This window comes from Oncorhynchus keta, chromosome 24 (genome assembly GCF_023373465.1).
Source record: "Oncorhynchus keta strain PuntledgeMale-10-30-2019 chromosome 24, Oket_V2, whole genome shotgun sequence".
Taxonomy (NCBI): Eukaryota; Metazoa; Chordata; class Actinopteri; order Salmoniformes; family Salmonidae; genus Oncorhynchus; species Oncorhynchus keta.
The window spans coordinates 26547159-26568234 of record NC_068444.1 but is presented as its reverse complement, the minus strand read 5'-3'; the positions used below and the strand labels follow the sequence as shown (position 1 = coordinate 26568234).

At 43.5% G+C, this 21076-nt stretch overlaps 1 protein-coding gene across 7 annotated transcripts in view; it reads left to right on the top strand.

Moving 5' to 3' along the window:
* Positions 1-21076, top strand: part of sdk2b (sidekick cell adhesion molecule 2b) — a 520366-nt gene that overhangs the window by 481815 nt on the left and 17475 nt on the right. For 3 of the 7 annotated variants that reach the window (XM_052478025.1, XM_052478021.1, XM_052478024.1), the window contains exons 29-43: positions 287-481; positions 1260-1461; positions 1916-2019; positions 2584-2654; positions 4879-5014; positions 5439-5495; positions 6189-6290; positions 8083-8198; positions 8372-8558; positions 9742-9879; positions 10379-10585; positions 10807-10932; positions 12026-12190; positions 12470-12610; positions 13691-13853. In XM_052478025.1, the coding sequence (XP_052333985.1) occupies positions 287-481; positions 1260-1461; positions 1916-2019; positions 2584-2654; positions 4879-5014; positions 5439-5495; positions 6189-6290; positions 8083-8198; positions 8372-8558; positions 9742-9879; positions 10379-10585; positions 10807-10932; positions 12026-12190; positions 12470-12610; positions 13691-13853 (2110 nt within the window). The remainder of the gene's footprint in view (positions 1-286; positions 482-1259; positions 1462-1915; positions 2020-2583; positions 2655-4878; positions 5015-5438; positions 5496-6188; positions 6291-8082; positions 8199-8371; positions 8559-9741; positions 9880-10378; positions 10586-10806; positions 10933-12025; positions 12191-12469; positions 12611-13690; positions 13854-21076) is intronic. The other 4 variants (XM_052478027.1, XM_052478023.1, XM_052478022.1 and 1 more) reach the window with 4 other exon arrangements.

Sequence of the window (21076 nt, the reverse complement as noted above, 5' to 3'; positions counted from 1 at the left end):
TCTACAAGAATGAGCCTCTCATACAGCAAACAAAGCACAACACTTATTTTGACTATGTTAATTACAAATATATCAACTTTGGACCTAGCATCGTGGAACGAGCCTGATCCCTTTGTCCGCCATTTTTGTGTCAGGCAGAAGCACGTTTCACGCCGAGTCACTGTTTCTTTTTTTAGGGGACATTTTGAAGAACATTTGAAGGAGTTTATCATAGCTTTTCTTTCTGACTCTCTCTCTCTCTCTCTCTCTCTCTCTCCTGTCATGTGTGTTTCCTTTCTCCTCTCAGCCTATCAGATCACGTATCGTTTGAACTCGAGCAACAGCAACACGGCCACAGTGGACGTGCTGAACCCGAGTGCTCGTCAGTACATGGTGACGGGCCTGAAAAAAGATTCCATGTATGTGTTCCGCATCACAGCCCAGACACGCAAGGGCTGGGGAGAGGCCTCAGAGGCACTGGTGGTCACCACCGAGAAGAGAGGTAAACATATGAATTGAAACATATGTCAGATGAAGTATTGTATCACATTAGTGTATAACCTATTGTACCAAAAAGGGAGGTTACTATGGAAACATGGAAATATGCTTTGTAAGAAGAAGTAGTATAAAACATTAGTATGGGAGTTATTGTACTTTATAGAACATTACAGAAATTATTGTATATTTTGAGTACTTAGATGAAGTTTTATGTGACGTTTCCATGTGAGTTATTGTACTTATAGAGCATACCACAGAATATTGTCTACATGTGTTAGAGTGCAGACAGGTTTATATTCTCAGTGTTGACACAACATGCTAGAGTGGCTGAGGTGAGTCAGTCAGCTCTGTCAGTCACTTACAATAAACAACAGAGCATTCCAACGAGTTCAGAAGAAACTCTCATCTCATCTGATAGTAGTTTACAGATTCAGCACAAAGGTTTTACATTAGTCATTTTCCACCCAGTTACATCTGCAGTAATCAGCTATTTGTTGTGTGTGTTTATACAAGCACTTGAAGTTAGTGAGTATTGTAGGCAATTGTCTTTTGAGTATAGTATAAGTCATTTATTTAACCCGATAAAAGCTTGTACGCAGATAACTATAATGAGGCCTGAAAACTGTTACCGACCAAAGAACATGGGCATGTTGTTAACTTTCTCTCTCTCGCTCTCTCTCTCTCTCTCTCTCTCTCTCTCTCTCTCTCTCTCTCTCTCTCTCTCTCTCTCTCTCTCTCTCTCTCTCTCTCTCTCTCTCTCTCTCTGTCTCTCTCTCTCTCAGCTCGCCCCCAGCCCACCAATCGTCCCATGGTGCCCCAGAAGGATGTTCAGGCCCGCAGTGTGTTGTTGTCATGGGAACCAGGCAGCGATGGCCTCTCTCCGGTCCGCTACTACACCGTGCAGCTGAGAGAACTGCCCGACAGCAACTGGACTATCCACTCTGCCTCGGTCACCCACGAGGCCAGCTCCTACATAGTTGGCAGGTACAGTATGCACCCTACCCTAGCACACTACCCAGCACCCGACCTAGTGCACTACCAGTAGCAACTGGACCGTCCACTCTGCCTCGGTCACCCACGAGGCCAGCTCCTACAAAGTTGGCAAGTACAGTATGCACCCGACCTAGCACACTACCCAACACCCGACCTAGTGCACTACCAGTAGCAACTGGACCGTCCACTCTGCCTCGGTCACCCACGAGGCAAGCTCCTACATAGTTGGCAGGTACAGTGTGCACCCTACCTAGCACCCTACCTAGTGCACTAACAGGGGGACATAGTGGAAAGTTTTCAGAGATTTTAGAAAAGTTTTCCAATTTTAGAGATTTGCTTGGAAAGGCTGCACTTAGCCCTAGATGGAAGTTGAATAGTTGAAAAATGTCACATGAAAAATGTCACTGAGAATGATGTTGTCTTATGTTCCATCGCTTCATGCTAGGCTGAAGCCCTTCACCTCCTACCAGTTTAGAGTGAAAGCCACCAATGACATAGGAGACAGTGAATACAGCGAGGAGAGTGAACCTATCACGACACTACAGGACGGTAAGAGACTTAACCTCTTTTCACTTTGGGGTATCTTACTGCATTGAAAACAACGATCCTTGTGAACATCATATCATCCGCACATGATTTGGTCTTCATTGTCCTTGATTTCGCCACATTGACCCATAAACCATTTCGTAGGCAGGGAGTCTGTCATTTATGTTTTACATCAGTGCTGGGTTCCAATCCCTCCCTGAATAGAATGTCAGGGTGACTTAACGTATTGCTGTGGTGAGGACGTTATTGGCAGTAGAATAGGTGATTTGTTCATCACTATCTGTGTTTGCCGTGTGACCAGCCGAACACTCCAACAAAAACACTTACAACCAAACAATGTCAGCCAAGCAGAACTAACTTTAACTAAAGAAAGGTTCCTTCCGCAAATCATTCCAACAGCCCTTTTGACTTGTTTATCAATGGGTGAGGTGGTTTCTTTCTTTGTGTGTTTGTACACCGTGAATACCACTGCGTTAGTCATTTGCGCCTGGGTGGTAGACCTTTGCTACCATTCCTCTTGGGGCTGCACGTCTTCAGCTGTGTTCTCTGTTTTCTCTCCTGTTCCAGCCCCTGACGAAGCCCCCACAATCCTCTCTGTCACGCCACACACAACTACATCTGTGCTGATTCGCTGGCAGGTAAGAAGTGCGGTGATTGGTCCTGGTGTCGGTCTTCCTATCCTCAGTAAAACCCAGTCATCTGTCAGTCAATGGGTGGTAATGAGAGGGCAGCCAGGTGTATAGGGTGTACTTAGACTGAGTGGAACACCCCCCACCCCCCCCTTCTCCTCTCTCTAACACTAACACCTGAATTAGCAGACCATAAAGGGGAGATGGAGAGTTCAAAGGTTACCGCCTGTAGGAGTTTTACATCTAGACATCCAAGCGGTTATTGCCAGACTCTCCTCACTTTACCCTTTCTTCTGGTCCTGCTGTCTCGTGTTTTATGACGGGGGAATTTCTCTCTGTGTGAGTCAGCCATGGATGAGCTCTTCATCTTATTCCTGTTGTACACTGCATGTGGTTGTGCATAGGAGGGCCGACCATAACTGAGATGAGGCAAAGGGGAATTACAGGGGAGTCATGAAATCATTTATGCACATTTCAATTGTGTTTAAATAAAAAGCTATAGTTGAAGTCGGAAGTTTACATACACCTTAGCCAATTATATTTTAACTCAGTTGTTCAAAATTCCTGACATTTAATCCTAGTAAAAATTACCTGTCTTAGGTCAGTTAGGATTACCACTTTATTTTAAGAATGTGAAATGTCAGAATAATAGTAGAGAGAATTATTTATTTCAGCTTTTATTTCTTTCATCACATTCCCAGTGGGTCAGAAGTTTACATACACTCAATTAGTATTTGGTAGCATTGCCTTTAAATTGTTTAACTTGTGTCAAACATTTCGGGTAGCCTTCCACAATCTTCCCACAATAAGTTGGGTAAATTTTGGCCCATTCCTCCTGACAGAGCTGATGTAACTGAGTCAGGTTTGTAGGCCTCCTTGCTCGCACATGCTTTTTCAGTTCTGCCCACAAATGTTCCATAGGATTGATGTCAGGGCTTTATGATGGTCACTCCAATACCTTGACTTTGTTGTCCTTAAGCCATTTTGCCACAACTTTGGAAGTGTGCTTGGGGTAATTTGTCATTTGGAAGACCCATTTGTGACCAAGCTTTAACTTCCTGACTGATGTCTTGAGATGTTGCTTCAATATATCCACATCATTTTCTTCTCTCATGATGCCATCTATTTTGTGAAGTGCACCAGTCCCTCCAGCAGCAAAGCACCCCAACAACATGATGCTGCCACCCCTGTGCTTCACGGTTGGGATGGTGTTCTTCGGCTTGCAAGCCTCCCCTTTTTTCCTCCAAACATAACGATGGTCATTATGGCCAAACAGTTCTATTTTTGTTTCATCAGACCAGAGGATATTTCTCCAAAGTACAATCTTTGTCCCCATGTGCAGTTGCAAACTGTAGTCTGGCTTTTTTATGGCGGTTTTGGAGCTGTGGCTTCTTCCTTGCTGAGCGGCCTTTCAGGTTATGTCGATATTGTACTTGTTTTACTGTGGATATAGATACTTTTGCACCTGTTTCCTCCAGGATCTTCACAAGGTCCTTTGCTGTTGTTCTGGGATACATTTGCACTTTTCAAACCAAAGTACGTTCATCTCTAGGAGACAGAACGCGTCTCCTTTCTGAGCGTTATGATGGCTGAGTGGTCCCATGATGTTTGTACTTGCGTACTAGATGAACGTGGTACCTTCAGACATTTGGAAATTGCTCCCAAGGATGAACCAGACTTGTGGAGGTCTACAATTTTTTTTCTGAGGTCTTGGCTGATTTCTTTTGATTTTCCCATGATGTCAGGCAGAGTCACTGAGTTTGAAGGTAGGCCTTGAAATACATCCAAGGGTATACCTCCAATTGACTCAAATGATGTTAATTAGCCTAGCAGAAGCTTCTAAAGCTATGACATAATTTTCTGGAATTTTCCAAGCTGTTTAAAGGCACAGTCAACTTAGTGTATGTAAACTTCTGACCCACTGGAATTGTGATGCAGTGAATTATGAGTGAAATAATCTGTCTAAACAATTGTTGGAAAAATTACTTGTGTCATGCACAAAGTAGATGTCCTAACCAACTTGCCAAAACTATAGTTTGTTAACAAGAAATTTGTGGAGTGGTTAAAAAATGAGTTTTAATGACTCCATCCTAAGTGTATGTAAACTTCCGACTTCAACTTCAAGAAATTAATCAAATGTCTAGTGAGCTAGCTCAGCTTTGTAAATATGACTGTCTGTGAGACTATGTTGAACATGTCCTAATGGTAGTCTAACATTGTGTCGTCATCACAGCCTCCGTCTGAGGAGAAGATTAACGGTATCCTCCTGGGCTTCCGGATACGGTACCGGGAGCTCCTGTACGACCGTCTCCGCAGTTTCTCCGTACTCACTGCCAACAGCCCCTCTGCTACCTGGGCCGAGCTCACCTGTGAGTAACAACCTTCCCACAACCTCCTTGTAACTTTTCCACAACCTCACATCAACCTCTCCACAAGTCCCCTACAACCTCTGCACAAGGTCACACAGAACTCCATCAGAACATGTACATAACCTGCCCTCCTTGTCTTCCTGTAACTCTGTGGTTGTGCATGGCAAATCTTACTCTATAGTCTCTCTTATAATCAGTTATAATCAGTCCTATCTTTTGTTTAACGTAGAGCTGTTATGTTATATCTGCTCTGTCTGTGTGATACATCATTTCTCTTTGATTAAATTATTGTGGGTTTCTCTAACTGTGTGAGTAGTCACAGAGTGCATTAACGCAATGACATGTCTCTCCTCTACTCATGCCCTCTCTCTTCTGGCTGCCCCCTCTCACGCTCATGTTTGACCCCTCACCTGCTCCCTCACAGCCCCCTACAGCGTGCGAAACCTGAGCGAGTCCTCTCTCACCCAGTATGAGCTGGATAGTAAGTCCTCACAGGCCTGCCTACGCTTCACACTCTGTCTCACTGTTGATGAAATACACACTGAACACCACAGTGCCCTAGTGATGGCACACACACTGGCACACACACACATTCATTTAGTTATAAAGCAAAAGAAAGTTAGTCCTTGTGTAAGCTCTAGCCATGTATATGATGTACCCAGCTGCCTTGTCTTGTGTGTGTCAGGAAATGCAGAGTGAAAATTGAGTTGACTAAATCTAATGAAGTCGTTACCATATTTGTTTGTCTGTTCTGACAGTGAGCTCAAACAGACCACTGTGTGGACCCTGAATTAAAGACGCCTTGTCTATTGTCTATGTGGATATTGTATCTTCAATAGGATTCACCAGGAAGACTTGCTTGTCCAGTCCAGGGTTTATGGGCTCACATTCTTGTATTTGTTTTGTCAAGCATCACAAGACCAGACGGTCACATATTTTCACTGTATTTCTTTCCAGTACGCAACAGCTACTCAATTACATCCTTGGATAGATTCTAAATGCTGCATAAGACATATTTACAAAATCAACAAATGTGTTTTCTGGCATGTATTGATCGCCCTTACAAAAGAGGTTTCTCGCATCAAGGATCCTTCCTGTTCAAATAAAGGTGAAAAGAAATGTTGGGTTGATGGTGGGTTGTTGGTCAATGTCAGTGTTGTTCCTTGTTCTCCAGACCTGAGCAAACACAAGCGCTATGAGATCCGGATGAGTGTTTATAATGTCATGGGGGAGGGACCAACTAGCACACCACAGGAAGTGTTTGTCGGAGAGGCAGGTAAGTCGCTCAGTGAGGTAGGGAGGTTACACACAACAATCTCTCTCTCTCTCTCTCTCTCTCTCTCTCTCTCTCTCTCTCTCTCTCTCTCTCTCTCTCTCTCTCTCTCTCTCTCTCTCTCTCTCTCTCTCTCTCTCTCTCTCTCTCTCTCTCTCTCTCTCTCTCTCTCTCTCTCTCTCTCTCTCATTTCAATCCTTACCTCAACAGAGGACCTGAATAGGAGAACTATAGACTATCCAGTATAGTAGAACTATAGACTATCTGACCACCCAGTATAGTAGAACTATAGACTATCTGACCACCCAGTATAGTAGAACTATAGACTATCTGACCACCCAGTATAGTAGAACTACAAACTATCTGACCACCTAGAATAGTAGAACTATAGACTATCTGACCACCCAGTATAATAGAACTATAGACTATCTGACCACCTAGAATAGACCACCTATCTGACCACCAAGAATAGTAGAACTATAGACTATCTGACCACCTAGAATAGTAGAACTAGTATCTGAACCTAGAATAGTAGAACTATAGACTATCCACCTAGAATAGTAGAACTATAGACTATCCAGTATAGTAGAACTATAGACTATCCAGTATAGTAGAACTATAGACTATCTGACCACCTAGAATAGTAGAACTATAGACTATCTGACCACCCAGTATAGTAGAACTATAAACTATCTGACCACCTAGAATAGTAGAACTATAGACTATCTGACCACCCAGTATAGTAGAACTATAGACTATCTGACCACCCAGTATAGTAGAACTATAGACTATCTGACCACCCAGTATAGTAGAACTATAGACTATCTGACCACCCAGTATAGTAGAACTACAAACTATCTGACCACCTAGAATAGTAGAACTATAGACTATCTGACCACCCAGTATAATAGAACTATAGACTATCTGACCACCTAGAATAGTAGAACTATAGACTATCTGACCACCAAGAATAGTAGAACTATAGACTATCTGACCACCTAGAATAGTAGAACTATAGACTATCTGACCACCTAGAATAGTAGAACTATAGACTATCCGACCACCTAGAATAGTAGAACTATAGACTATCCAGTATAGTAGAACTATAGACTATCCAGTATAGTAGAACTATAGACTATCTGACCACCTAGAATAGTAGAACTATAGACTATCTGACCACCCAGTATAGTAGAACTATAAACTATCTGACCACCTAGAATAGTAGAACTATAGACTATCTGACCACCCAGTATAGTAGAACTATAGACTATCTGACCACCTAGAATAGTAGAACTATAGACTATCTGACCACCTAGAATAGTAGAACTATAGACTATCTGACCACCTAGAATAGTAGAACTATAGACTATCTGACCACCTAGAATAGTAGAACTATAGACTATCTGACCACCCAGTATAGTAGAACTATAGACTATCTGACCACCTGGAATAGTAGAACTATAGACTATCTGACCCCCCTGAAGGCAGGGGATTTTTCTGCTTGTCGAGCTACTCTTGGCAAATGTTTATTGGATTGGTACCATTTACAAATGTATTCAGGTTGCAGGATAAGTTTGTTTTTATTAAATTTGACTGTGTGAGCCTGGGCATAAAGTGAGAGTAGTTTTCCCTGTTCTCATCTGTAAAGCTTTCAGTCCACACACAGGCAGCTAGACAGTAGTGTTTCCAGAAGCAGTGAGGAGAAAAACCCACTCAAACTGATTCCACTGATATTTCTTCTGTTTTGTTTCTACCTGGATTTTTTGCTAGATTTTTACTCCTTCTTTTTTCACAGTACCCACTGCCCCACCCCAGAACGTGGCCATCCAAACAGCAACGGCCACCCAGCTGGATGTGACGTGGGAGTCTCCTCCATTGGACACTCAGAACGGAGACATCCAGGGCTACAAGGTAAGTTGGAGGTTTCCATACCATAGAATTCTAATCATTTTAATCATTCAAGTCATTCAAATGTAATAACAGTTACACGTTTCTGCGTGACTCTTTAATCACAGTGGGATGTAAAGGCTATCTTTACTATGAGCTAATATGTGTCTGTTCCCCATATCTCCTCCTCCCTCCAGGTGTACTTCTGGGAGCTCCAGCGTAAGAACGAGACAGAAAGGCTGCGAACCCTGTTCTTGCCAGAGGGAGGGGTCAAGCTGAAGAACCTGACTGGATACACCACCTACATGATAAGTGTGGCCCCCTTCAACGCAGCTGGAGACGGGCCCCGGAGCCCCCCGACCAGGGGCCGCACACAGCAGGCTGGTAAGCATACTGTCATGTATACTGTGTACAGTAAACAGTATACTGCCATGTAAAGAAAGCCACAGGAGTTGTCTGGGTCTTAAAATGAAAGGAAAGCAATTTTATTGACTTAAATTCAAATTCAACCCTCAAGCATTCCAAGGGTTTCTATCTGTGAGCTTTTATATGATGTTGTTGTCAGCATGCCAAGCCAGAAATGTTAGAAACCACACGGCATGAACATCAGTTCCCTATCAATGGCCTCTTTCAGTCTCTTGGCTGGTTTCCTGGACAGTCTTGTTTGGTATGAGATGGTATGAAAATGTTTAGAGGCTATATGTTTTCTGTTTTTTTGTCTCAAAGCTCCTTCCTGTGGTTTCTTGGAAATGCTTTCTCTCTGGCACAGTTATCTAAATAGCAACAGAAGACAGTCACCAGATTGTTTTTCACTCCAAAGATCCCCACCCCTCCCCCCCTCCTTTCTGTACAGTCACTGTAGAAATGTGTTTTTCATCTGATCCCCTTGTAAAAAAGGAACATTTTTGCAGTTTGCTGTGTTTGATATCTCAAGGGGGAGGGGAGGCGCAAAAGGGGTTGGAAGAGACAGAGGGGGATGTGCTCTGACCTTTTAGGCGAGAGATGGAATAGATGGAAGCAGATGACAAGTGTGTTGAGGAGAGTGTTGAGGAGAGGGCAAGAGATGGAGGAGAAGAGATACACAGGGCTGATAGCAGGAGAATCATCACACAATGAAGCCTGTGTTTTAGGGTTACAAATAGTCCTACTCAACGATGTAAGAGAACAGGAGAGCTGTGTTCTTTGTACAGTAGTAGTGTCACAAGCTCATTTATGTCACTAGCCTATTATTACTGGAGCCTGACGGTATGATGGATGTCATGCCCTGGGGACATTAAATGACTCTAAAAGCAAACAAACAGCACATCATCAATAGTTTTGAAATGACTTTGCGTCTTCAAAATCGAGAGGCTGACACAATAAAAAGGGCTTTGGCTAATGCGAGCCGGAAAGGGTCATAGAAGCAGAAGCCTATCTCTTGTTTCTGTAGTGTGAGGCAGCTTGATGTACAAGTACACCCCCTGGACGCTAGTCTATCACAGGGCCATCCTAATGTACACAATCCAAAATATAACTGTACATTCCTCTGACCCCCTAACCTCTGACCTGTGTGTCCTCTGACCTCCAGCCCCCAGCGCTCCCAGCTTCATCCACTTCAGTGAGCTGACCACTACTTCAGTCAACGTGTCCTGGGGTGAGCCCACCTACCCCAATGGCATCCTGGAGGGCTACCGGCTGGTCTACGAGCCCTGCACCCCTGTGGACGGTAAGACACCCCCCTCAACCTGTCCGACGCATCCCACCTCACATCTGACAACTCACAGTTAATGCCCATCTCTGAGGATGCATTCCAAATTACACCCAATTCCTATGTAGTTCACTACTTTTGACCAGGGCCCTGTGGGACCTATGGGCCCTTATCTAAAGTAGTGCCCTATATAGGGGAATAGAGTGTAATTTGGGACACAATCTAAGTCTCTCTCACTGTATGAGGGTAGGCTAAACATCAACATACCTAATAACTACATTGAAAAACTATGTTTTTCCATTGCTGAGTGAGTGGTGGCCATTATTTCCTTTGTTGACGCCAAATAGCATGCTGAATCAGTTGATAATGTTGCTATGTTAACCCTTTTCATTCATTTCCCATGTATGTCCCAACAACTGTTGGAGTGTGCCTGTGTCTGTATGTGTGTCAGTGTGTGTGTGTGTAATACCCAGTCCCTGGGTATTAGCCCCACTCTAAATGTGGTGTGTTTGTCTAGAGTCTACCGTGGCCTGTGCCGACTGTCTTCACTCCCCCTCCCCCCCAGGCGTCAGTAAGATAGTGACGGTGGACGTCAAAGGGGCCCCGTTCTGGATGAAGATCAAGGATCTGGCTGACGGGGTGACCTACAACTTCAGGATCCGGGCCAAGACGTTCACCTATGGGCCTGAGGTGGAGGCTAACATCACCATGGGGCCTGGGGAAGGTTTGTCTACCTCTAGCTGAGGCCCATATCCTGACTTGCAATATGCACACTTAACTCAACCTTCTATGTAAATCCTTAATTGACATCAATGAATGATTTACACATGCCAGAGTGTGCGGATCTCAAGTTAAGCTTAGGCCCTGAATATGCCCTAATATTTTGAAGGTATATTGAGGTTGCCTGACCCTACAACCTTTCTCTAACCTTTGACCACCATGCAGGAGCCCCCGGCCCCCCTGGAGAGCCCTTCATCTCTCGCTACGGCTCAGCTCTGACCATCCACTGGGCTAACGGTGACCCCGGGAGGTCGCCTATCACACGCTACGTCATCGAGGCCAGACCCTCAGGTATAGACACCCAACACGTGAAATACTTGACTGGACTCCACTTGCTTGACTTATTACTTTTAGCTTCTAGTGGAGCAAAGGGCCTCAACGGTACATCTCCAGTGAACTATGTTCTGGACAGTTTTCATTCAGCCGGTGGACATATTGGATACTTCCAGATGGATCCACAGTTCACAATCCTTTCATGCAATCTGTTAACCCAGCTTGGTACTTGCTTCGACAGGAATAATATGATTTAGAAAAGGGTGTCAATATGGTCCCAACAGACGGTAATGTTTACTCACTATTCTTTTAATGGCGTATTGATTGGGGTGCAGCGGAGCTTGAGACGTAACGTCAGGTTTCGCCTGTGATTGACAGCTGTACTGCGGGAATAGAGGAATGATGGATGGAGGCACATCGAGAGAGATGGATTACACCACTGGTGACTTGAGGAATGGGTGGATGGGAGTAGGGGGCACTGAGCCCCAGATGTTAAGAAAGTATCATGCAGATTCACTTGGTATCATAACGAGTGAGCCTGTCCCTAACCACATCAGTAGGACTACTCAGCTGTCCATATTACTAGTTACTATGGCACAGTTTTTCCCTGTCAGGAAAATACTCCTGGCGCTACTACAGATGAACTTTACCCTTCATATCTTCACTACGTCACTAGTGACATAAACTTTAAATGAACTCTGGTGTTGGCTGATGTTCTTGAGGACTCCATAAACGTCAAACTCCTCGGAAGATGTATGGTTATTAGCACTTAGCCCTTATGGATTCTGGCAGCCATTACAAAAGCAAACATGAAACATCCCATAATATTCCATCTTGTGAATCATACCTACTGTCTTTTTATACGGTTGTATACCTCTCAAAGACAAGAGAGCAGTATGGGAGATTTACAATATATGAATTGCATGATGTTTATATGGTTTGAATTACCTTGGATATAGCCAGATTATGTTTTATACTAACATATAGGCTTTTAAATGGGCTTTTCTATCGATTATATAATGACTACTTTCAGTCTCGTTTACCACAGTTTTTTCTTGTTTGATTACTAATCATCCAAAACCTTCTTCTACTTCTTCTACTCTGCCAACAGATGAAGGCTTGTGGGATATCTTGATCAAGGACATCCCAAAGGAAGTGACGTCATACACCTTCAACATGGACATTCTGAAGCAAGGGGTTAGTTATGACTTCCGGGTCATTGGAGTGAATGACTACGGCTACGGATCTCCTAGTCCACCCTCAGCCTCCATATCTGGTGAGTTATTTCATATATCTATGTCCCAAATGTCACCCTATTCCCTTGTGCACTGCTTTTGACCAGGGTCCATAGGGGTGACATTTGGGACACAATGGTAATTGAGCGTCGGGTTTTCATGTTAATCAATGACAAAATCTTACCTAGTTTTATAGAATTTAAGAATAATCAGTGTAACAGAAAATATATCGTTATCAGAAGCTACCTTTGCGTCAGTGCTCCCTGCTCTGTCCTTGTGTTTAGTCCAGTTGTTATATTGCCTGTGTTCTTCTCCTCCAGCCAAAAAGGTGGCACCGTTCTATGAGGAGTGGTGGTTCCTTGTGGTGGTGGCTCTCGTGGGACTCATCTTCATCCTTCTACTGGTCTTCATCCTTATCATCAGAGGACAGAGCAAGAAGTACGCCAAGAAGTCTGAATCAGGTGAGAGGTCGAGCGGAAGACATGATCAGCATCATATTACTAGACAACAAGGTCTTTGTTATGTTGCTTTTTGTCTCAAAGATTCTGTATTTCTATTCTACAGTGGTCTACTTTTGGCATATAGCCTGCGGGGGGAGTAAAGGGGAGAGAGAGGAAGGGGAAAGTAAAGGGGAGAGAGAGGGAGAAGTGGTGGACAGAGAGAGACAGGGAGAAATGAGAGAAAGAGACAGTGATCTGTAGAGGAGGAGTATAGTAGGGGGCCTATCTAGTTGTGCAGTCTGCTCCTCTCTGACATCAGCAGGTATTTCCTCTGCCTCAGCACTTCTCTCTGCTGTGTGGCGCTGCCAGTGCCAGGCTGCCAGGCTGGGGCAACCCACGGGTCTGAAACACAAGAGGTCCTTTCTTCTCTTCTCTCCCTTCTCTCTCGTCTCTCGCTTCCCTCCCTTCTCTGCTCTCTAACACAGAGATACTCTCATATACCCCCTGTAACCCCCCTCATGGAATACTGGACTGGTGCAAGTTTACAAATCAGCTCGTTATCGTGACTAAATGTTTGCAGAACGGCAGCTTTGCCGCCAGATGCCCTTGGAGGGGTCTGCTGTGTAAGGGGGGTAGTATATGTTTGGACCCTTTGGAATCTATGTTTAGATGCCTGGCTAAACTCACCTAATATACTGGTGATGACATCATTGTGGTATTTCCTGTCACTCTAGTTTCTATAGAACTCAGCAGTAACAGTAGTAGTGGTAGAGTACATAACATAGCATATGCGTAACATACATTCATGAACCATCTTCTTGTGTTTCTATAGAACTCAAAGAGTATGTCCCAAATGGCACCCTATTCCATATGTAGTGCACTACTTTTGATCAGGACCCATAGGGTGCCATTTGGGACACAACCCTACATTAGTAACAGTACTAAAGCTGATCCACCCCCTAAAAATATATATATTTTTAAACAGTACTAGAGTGGGCTACTGTACATGACATACATAATACAACATCCATGCATCCTCTTCACAGCATCACTAACACCCACCTGCCTGTCCGTCCATCCCTCTGGCCTGTGGTCACACAGTGTCTCCCTATGTGTGTTCATCAGGGAACAACTCTAACTGTAATGCCCTGACCCATGGAGATATGGTCAGCCTGGACGAGGGACGCTTCCCCGCCCTGGAACTCAACAACCGCCGGCTGTCCGTCAAGAACTCTTTCTGCCGTAAGAACGGCGTCTACACCAGGTCAGTAACTAGTATGCTAGCTGTTCTGGTAGACTTCCAGGTATTGCGCTAACGCCAGTTAGCTATAGTTCGCAAAACTACCTTCAACTACCTTCAAACTGCACGCAAACATGAAAATGGTATCCATGAGTTCATCTGACTTATTGTCAAAATCCCATTAAATTGACTGGTTTGAATATGTTTATGGTACTGTATAGTTAGTTACACAATACTAATGATTATGGTTCTGTGTTTGTCATTATTGAGGAACACTATGACCTCATGCCTTGAGAAGTCTAACTGAGGCTGATGGCTGGATGGAAAGGACTTTATGCTGTGATGGATTGGAATGGATACTCCTATAAAGCTCTGTTTCCACTGTAAAACAGTACACACAGAGAACTGCTGCTTTTTCTAATGAGGTAGTATATTACAGACCTGGGTTCAAGTACTATTTAAAATCTTTCTTAAGCATTTGCTTTAGCTTGCCTAGTTTGCCAGATGGGCAGGATCTGTACTTTTGTGACTATTCTATTGATTTCATTGCACCAGGCAAGCTCAATCAAGCCCAGCCAAAGTATTTGAAATTATTTTAAAATAGTATTTGAACCCAGGTCTGGAATATTCCACTGTCCACAGCTTAACTGTTGATGAGTTCATTACCTTGTCTCTGTTAATCTTATTGTCTGGCACCTTGGACCAGTGATCTGAATGGTAACTGACCAAACTCAGGAGGGACTGAATATGGATTGAGTCACAGTTATAAACCCATGACCCTTTAATTTCCATTATATGATCACCCCAGTTGCAAAGCTACTGTTAATTTACCAGAAATGTCTATAATTTTGGTAATTGATGGAAATTTTTACTTGGAAAGCATTCATATATAGTATTTTTTTTAAAGAATATATATATGTATATATATATATATATGGATATCTGTGTCCATATTGTCCATAAGTTTCTAGTGGACAGACCATATGGTTCAAGAGAAAATAGACTAATTCGTTTAAAAAGCATCTAATCAACAATGGTATTCATATTAACTCTGCAACTCTTCCAACTATCAACTTTTTTCACAATTGCTATCAGTTTGGCGCCAAAACATTTACATCAAAGACATAGTAACATAGTAAAAAAAGGGTTTAATAAAATATATAAAGGATCATTTCATGCTGAAACCCTCATTTTAAACACCAATGGTATTCACTAATCTAGTGGTTTATATTTAGGATCATGTTTTACAGCTTTGTCAGTATTCTAAAATCATCTTGTTTGATTATTTGATGTATTTTACATGTGATAAGGCCCCACAGAGGGCCGGAGATAATTAAAGACACGTGTGATCATCTGAAGTACCCAACAAGGTACAAGTTACCAAAATCCTGGTAGTTTACTGGTAACGTTAGAAAGTTTCCAGCAGTAATATACCCTCCCTTTGCAACCGTACCCAGTGTGTATCCATATTGCCTTGCCATATTATGAGCGATCACAGCATTGCCACTATTGAAATTAGTCTTTTCACTGTTTCTTTCTGTGTTTTATCAGTACGTTAGGAATGACCACCACATTGCAATATATTGCAGGCTCTGTGTAATTGTGTGTGTAGTATTGCCAGCGCGATGGTATTAGGTTAGAGGAGATAGTATTAAGATGAGTGTGACTGACTGACTGTGTGAGCATCCCAAGTAGAGCACTAAATAGTGAATAGGGCTCCATTTGGGACTGACGGCGAGCGAGCTCACAACAACCAGCTGGAGAGCCAGGTGCCCTCTGCTCCGATGCTCTGATGCTGTGACCGGGGGAATTAGCCCTGTCCTTGATCCCCGGGAGGTGTGTGTGTGTGTGTGTGTTTGCCCTTGGGAAAGGATCAAAGGTGCCCTGGCCTTTGAGGAGCAGCCAGCTAGCCAAGTGAGAGGGTTGAGAAGAATGGTGAGAAGAAGGAGTGAGAGGAGGGGTGAGAGGAGGAATGCTCAGATGTACCTCTGCTATCTTTGAACTCCCCATAGCTGAGGTGTAAGGAAGGGAATAACTGGTAAGGGTGCTCTCGAGCGGCTCAATGTTTGTTTACCATTCGGCCATCAGATTTGCCACCAATGCTCCTTATAGGACACATCACTGCACTCTATACTCCTCTGTAAACTGGTCATCTCTGTATACCCATTGCAAGACCCACTGGTTGATGCTTATTTATAAAACCCTCTTAGGCCTCACTCCCTCCTATCTGAGATATCTACTGCAGCCTTCATCCTTCACATACAACACCCGTGCTGCCAGTCAGATTCTGTTAAAGGTCCCCAAAACACACACATCCCTGGGTCGCTCCTCTTTGCAGTTCGCTGCAGCTAGCGACTGGAACGAGCTGCAACAAACACAAAAACTGGACCGTTTTATCTCAATCTCTTCATTCAAAGACTCAATCATGGACACTCTTACTCACAGTTGTGGCTTCTTTGCATGATGTATTGTTGTCTCTACCTTTTTGCCCTCTGTGCTGTTGTCTGTGCCCAATAATGTTTGTACCATGTTTTGTGCTGCTACCATGTTGTGCTGCTGCCATGTTGTTGTCATGTTGTGTTGCTACCATGCTGTGTTGTCATGTGCTGCTGCCTTGCTATGATGTTGTTTTAGGTCCCTCTTTGTGTAGTGTTGTCTCTCTTGTCGTGATGTGTGTTTTGTCCTATATATTTAAAAAAAAAAAAAAAAAAAACATTTTTAATCCCAGCCCACATCGCCGTAGGAGGCCTTTTGCCTTTTGGTCGGCCGTCATTGTAAATAAGAATTTGTTCTTAATTGACTTGCCTAGTTTAATAAAGGATAAATAATGTTCATTTATTTTGGTGGTTTACGAGAGGGTAAAGAGTGTGCTACTACCCCTCTCTACATTTGAGAACTGTTAAATATTTCACACCTCACTCACTCAACAGTGGATGAGCGTCTGAGTGATGGGGGAAGAGAGGGAGGGAGGGAGGAGTGGGCCTGTTGAGCAGAGCTTCCTCTGAATTGTTAAACAGGCAGTTTATCATAATCTCCCACAGGGCCGACAATAACATTTCTTCACATTCCCTCCTTAACCCTGTCTGCTCATAGCAGGGCTATCCCAGCCATGACTAATCTTGTGGAACTAGTCCTTTCTCACAGGAGAGACTATTGTGGAACCAGCCCAATGTGTATCTGCATCTTGTTGTAACATCTGGTGCGTGAGATTAGCCCAGGACCAATAAGCAATTTGAATTAGTAGTGGAGATTTGTATAGATCTTACTGCAGAGGGGAGAATGTGATGGGACAAAGTTACAGGTTTGTCATTGAGAGTTTGTGTTGACATTTTATTACACAGTGAACTGCTTTTTATCTAAATGATGAAGGAAGACTTGTCTTGTCTATGTCAGTCTGGGGACTTTAAGGTCAACAGCAGACAGACATCAGACTTGTCTTGTCTATGTCAGTCTGGGGACTTTAAGGTCAACAGCAGACAGACATCAGACTTGTCTTGGCTATGTCAGTCTGGGGACTTTAAGGTCAACAGCAGACAGACATCAGACTTGTCTTGTCTATGTCAGTCTGGGGACTTTAAGGTCAACAGCAGACAGACATCAGACTTGGGCCGGGCTGGGATAGGCTCTGATCCAACAGAAAATGAACAGCAGACTTGCTCAGCAATTCCTCCAACGGCTCCAGGAAGATGGATGTTAGCGTTGTCCAGGTTCCAGACAGCTGGGATGTGACAGGGGAGACCTGAGCTAGCTCAACATGATCCGGACCTTATCTGGAGGAGCAAGGAGAATGTTGCAACTAATGTTGCAACTTGTATCGCTTATCAAGCGGTGCAGTCCTTCATTAGTGACTGTGTGTCCTCCTCTATCTAACAGGGCTGTCAGCAAGGTCACAGTGTTGGAGGTTATAGGATCAAGGATCTACTAACAGCCATTTATGGGCCAAAATGAAAGGTCCTGAACTCCCCTTTCTGAAAAGTACTTTTACTCTCATGGCTAACGACCAGGAAGTTTGAAAAGACAGGCTGAGTTGGCGGGAGCTTATGTTCATGACAGCTCTTGTTAAACAACTTGGAGGCAGTGAGTGGTGTTGCAGTAAAATCATCCAAGCAAATTTGGTGATACATAAAGCAACTCAAACAACATGGAAATTGCATCAATTATATCCCTTTTTCAATGATTTTTTACATACATTTCACCTTTTGCATATCTCTTGTGATGCAGTTCACAGCAGCACTGACGGATGTGTTGACTTGACAACTGCCTCTGAGTTTTCAATGACCCTTCCCCCCTTTTCTTCCATGCTGGCTGAAGACCTAGCTAGTAACACCAGACACAGATGAAGACCTAGCTAGCTAGTAACACCAGACACAGATGAAGACCTAGCTAGCTAGTAACACCAGACACAGATGAAGACCTAGCTAGCTAGTAACACCAGACACAGATGAAGACCTAGCTAGCTAGTAACACCAGACACAGATGAAGACCTAGCTAGCTAGTAACACCAGACACAGATGAAGACCTAGCTAGCTAGTAACACCAGACACAGATGAAGACCTAGCTAGCTAGTAACACCAGACACAGATGAAGACCTAGCTAGCTAGTAACACCAGACACAGATGAAGACCTAGCTAGCTAGTAACACCAGACACAGATAAAGACCTAGCTAGCTAGTAACACCAGACACAGATGAAGACCTAGCTAGCTAGTAACACCAGACACAGATGAAGACCTAGCTAGCTAGTAACACCAGACACAGATGAAGACCTAGCTAGCTAGTAACACCAGACACAGATGAAGACCTAGCTAGCTAGTAACACCAGACACAGATGAAGACCTAGCTAGCTAGTAACACCAGACACAGATGAAGACCTAGCTAGCTAGTAACACCAGACACAGATAAAGACCTAGCTAGCTAGTAACACCAGACACAGATGAAGACCTAGCTAGCTAGTAACACCAGACACAGATGAAGACCTAGCTAGCTAGTAACACCAGACACAGATGAAGACCTAGCTAGCTAGTAACACCAGACACAGATGAAGACCTAGCTAGCTAGTAACACCAGACACAGATGAAGACCGAGCTAGCTAGTAACACCAGACACAGATGAAGACCTAGCTAGCTAGTAACACCAGACACAGATGAAGACCTAGCTAGCTAGTAACACCAGACACAGATGAAGACCTAGCTAGCTAGTAACACCAGACACAGATGAAGACCTAGCTAGCTAGTAACACCAGACACAGATGAAGACCTAGCTAGCTAGTAACACCAGACACAGATGAAGACCTAGCTAGTAACACCAGACACAGATGAAGACCTAGCTAGTAACACCAGACACAGATGAAGACCTAGCTAGTAACACCAGACACAGATGAAGACCTAGCTAGCTAGTAACACCAGACACAGATGAAGACCTAGCTAGTAACACCAGACACAGATGAAGACCTAGCTAGCTAGTAACACCAGACACAGATGAAGACCTAGCTAGTAACACCAGACACAGATGAAGACCTAGCTAGTAACACCAGACACAGATGAAGACCTAGCTAGCTAGTAACACCAGACACAGATGAAGACCAAGCTAGCTAGTAACACCAGACACAGATGAAAGAGATGAAAGAGTAAACACTGAAGTATCTTTGCCATAGATGAATGGGGTAAACTTTTAATTATATTTGCTGACAACTTAGTCAGATATTGGAGAGTAGAGTATCTAGCTATATAAACCACAACCCTCTGCAAACACGCCTTCTGTGATGTTGCTTATAAGGCGGTACTTATTTAAATTAGGGAAGAAAATATCATGTTACCATTTGTGTATTCCAATGAGAGTTAAGGTGATGTCACCTTGTCCCCTTAATAATGAATGCAAGTGTTTGACATGCGGGAGGAGACCAGTAACTTTATGATCAAACTTTATCAATGTAGAAGCAACAGTCATTTTATATACTTTAAGCTGGTTTCCTTCAAACGTCATCCAATTTCAAGAAAAACATTATTTGGACTGTTCATGACCTTTAACTTATAGAAAATGTCAATAATACATGAATAGATTACCATTGTGCTCATTTCACTCCTGTATCCAAGTGTATTAAATGTAATCTTGTTACAAATTATTAACAGTATTAGATGGAATTGAATTGCTCTCTCCGTGATTTCTCTAAAGGGTTGGGATTTAGTTCACATTTGTTAGCACCACGCTTGTGATTACCCCCCCACACACACACACACACACACACAATGTGTCAATTACAGAGCCCCTGATACAGAAGGACAAGAAATAAATAAATGTACATTACTTTTCCGGAGGGGGGGTCCCCAACTGTCAAATGTTGGGGAATAAGAGATTTGAAAGTCTAGGTTTCAAAGTTTGGTTTTGGGAATGCACTCAACCTCTAAACAAAATATTTGTGGAATAAATACTTATGCAAAATAAGGTTGATTTTGGACTGTAAAACTGAACAGTTTGGTGTGGCCTGAGGGAGAGAGAGAGACAGACAGTGAGGGAGAGAGAGATTGAGAGAGGCTGTCCCGGCCAAACCAACCAGGGCCAGTCAACAAAAACAGATGTCTGATTGTTTAACAGGCTTAGGGACAGAGGGAGGACAATGTGGAGGAATTTATGCAGAACGCAAAGCCATCTTTTTTTCAGTGAATTTTAAGAAGAACCCTTGAGTGCTTTGAGAGAGCTGTTCTGAGGGCACCACTTGTGGGTGTTGTGAGGTCTCTCTCTCTCCCCTTCTCGCTCTCATAACAAGCATTCTCAATACCCTCCCCTTGACCCTATCCACTACACTTATTAACTCACTCCACTGCTCATAAAGATCCCTCACTCCATACTCATAAATCGTGCCCTTGTAAACCTCCAATCCACACTTATCTATGAATGAAGAGGTTTTTAAAGTGTCACCCATGAAACATGAAACATGGCTGTTGACTCCTACATGGATTCATATGGATGATAACTTACACAAGAGAACGAACAATAACCTAACCTACACATCCTGAGCCTTCCTATGTCAGACTGCATGGGGATTTCTGCCTATGCAGTGAGCTCCTCCATTCCATAAAGGTTCAATTCATGAGTTGGTCACAAGGCTAACTGTGCCTGCCATTGCCTGCCATTACAGCCCACAGTGTTTAATCAGTAGAGATGATGCATACTGAATGCAGACAGGCTGGGATCTAATGGCTGTCCCATGATCCTGATAATAAACAACCCCACCATACCCCCCTGCCCCCTA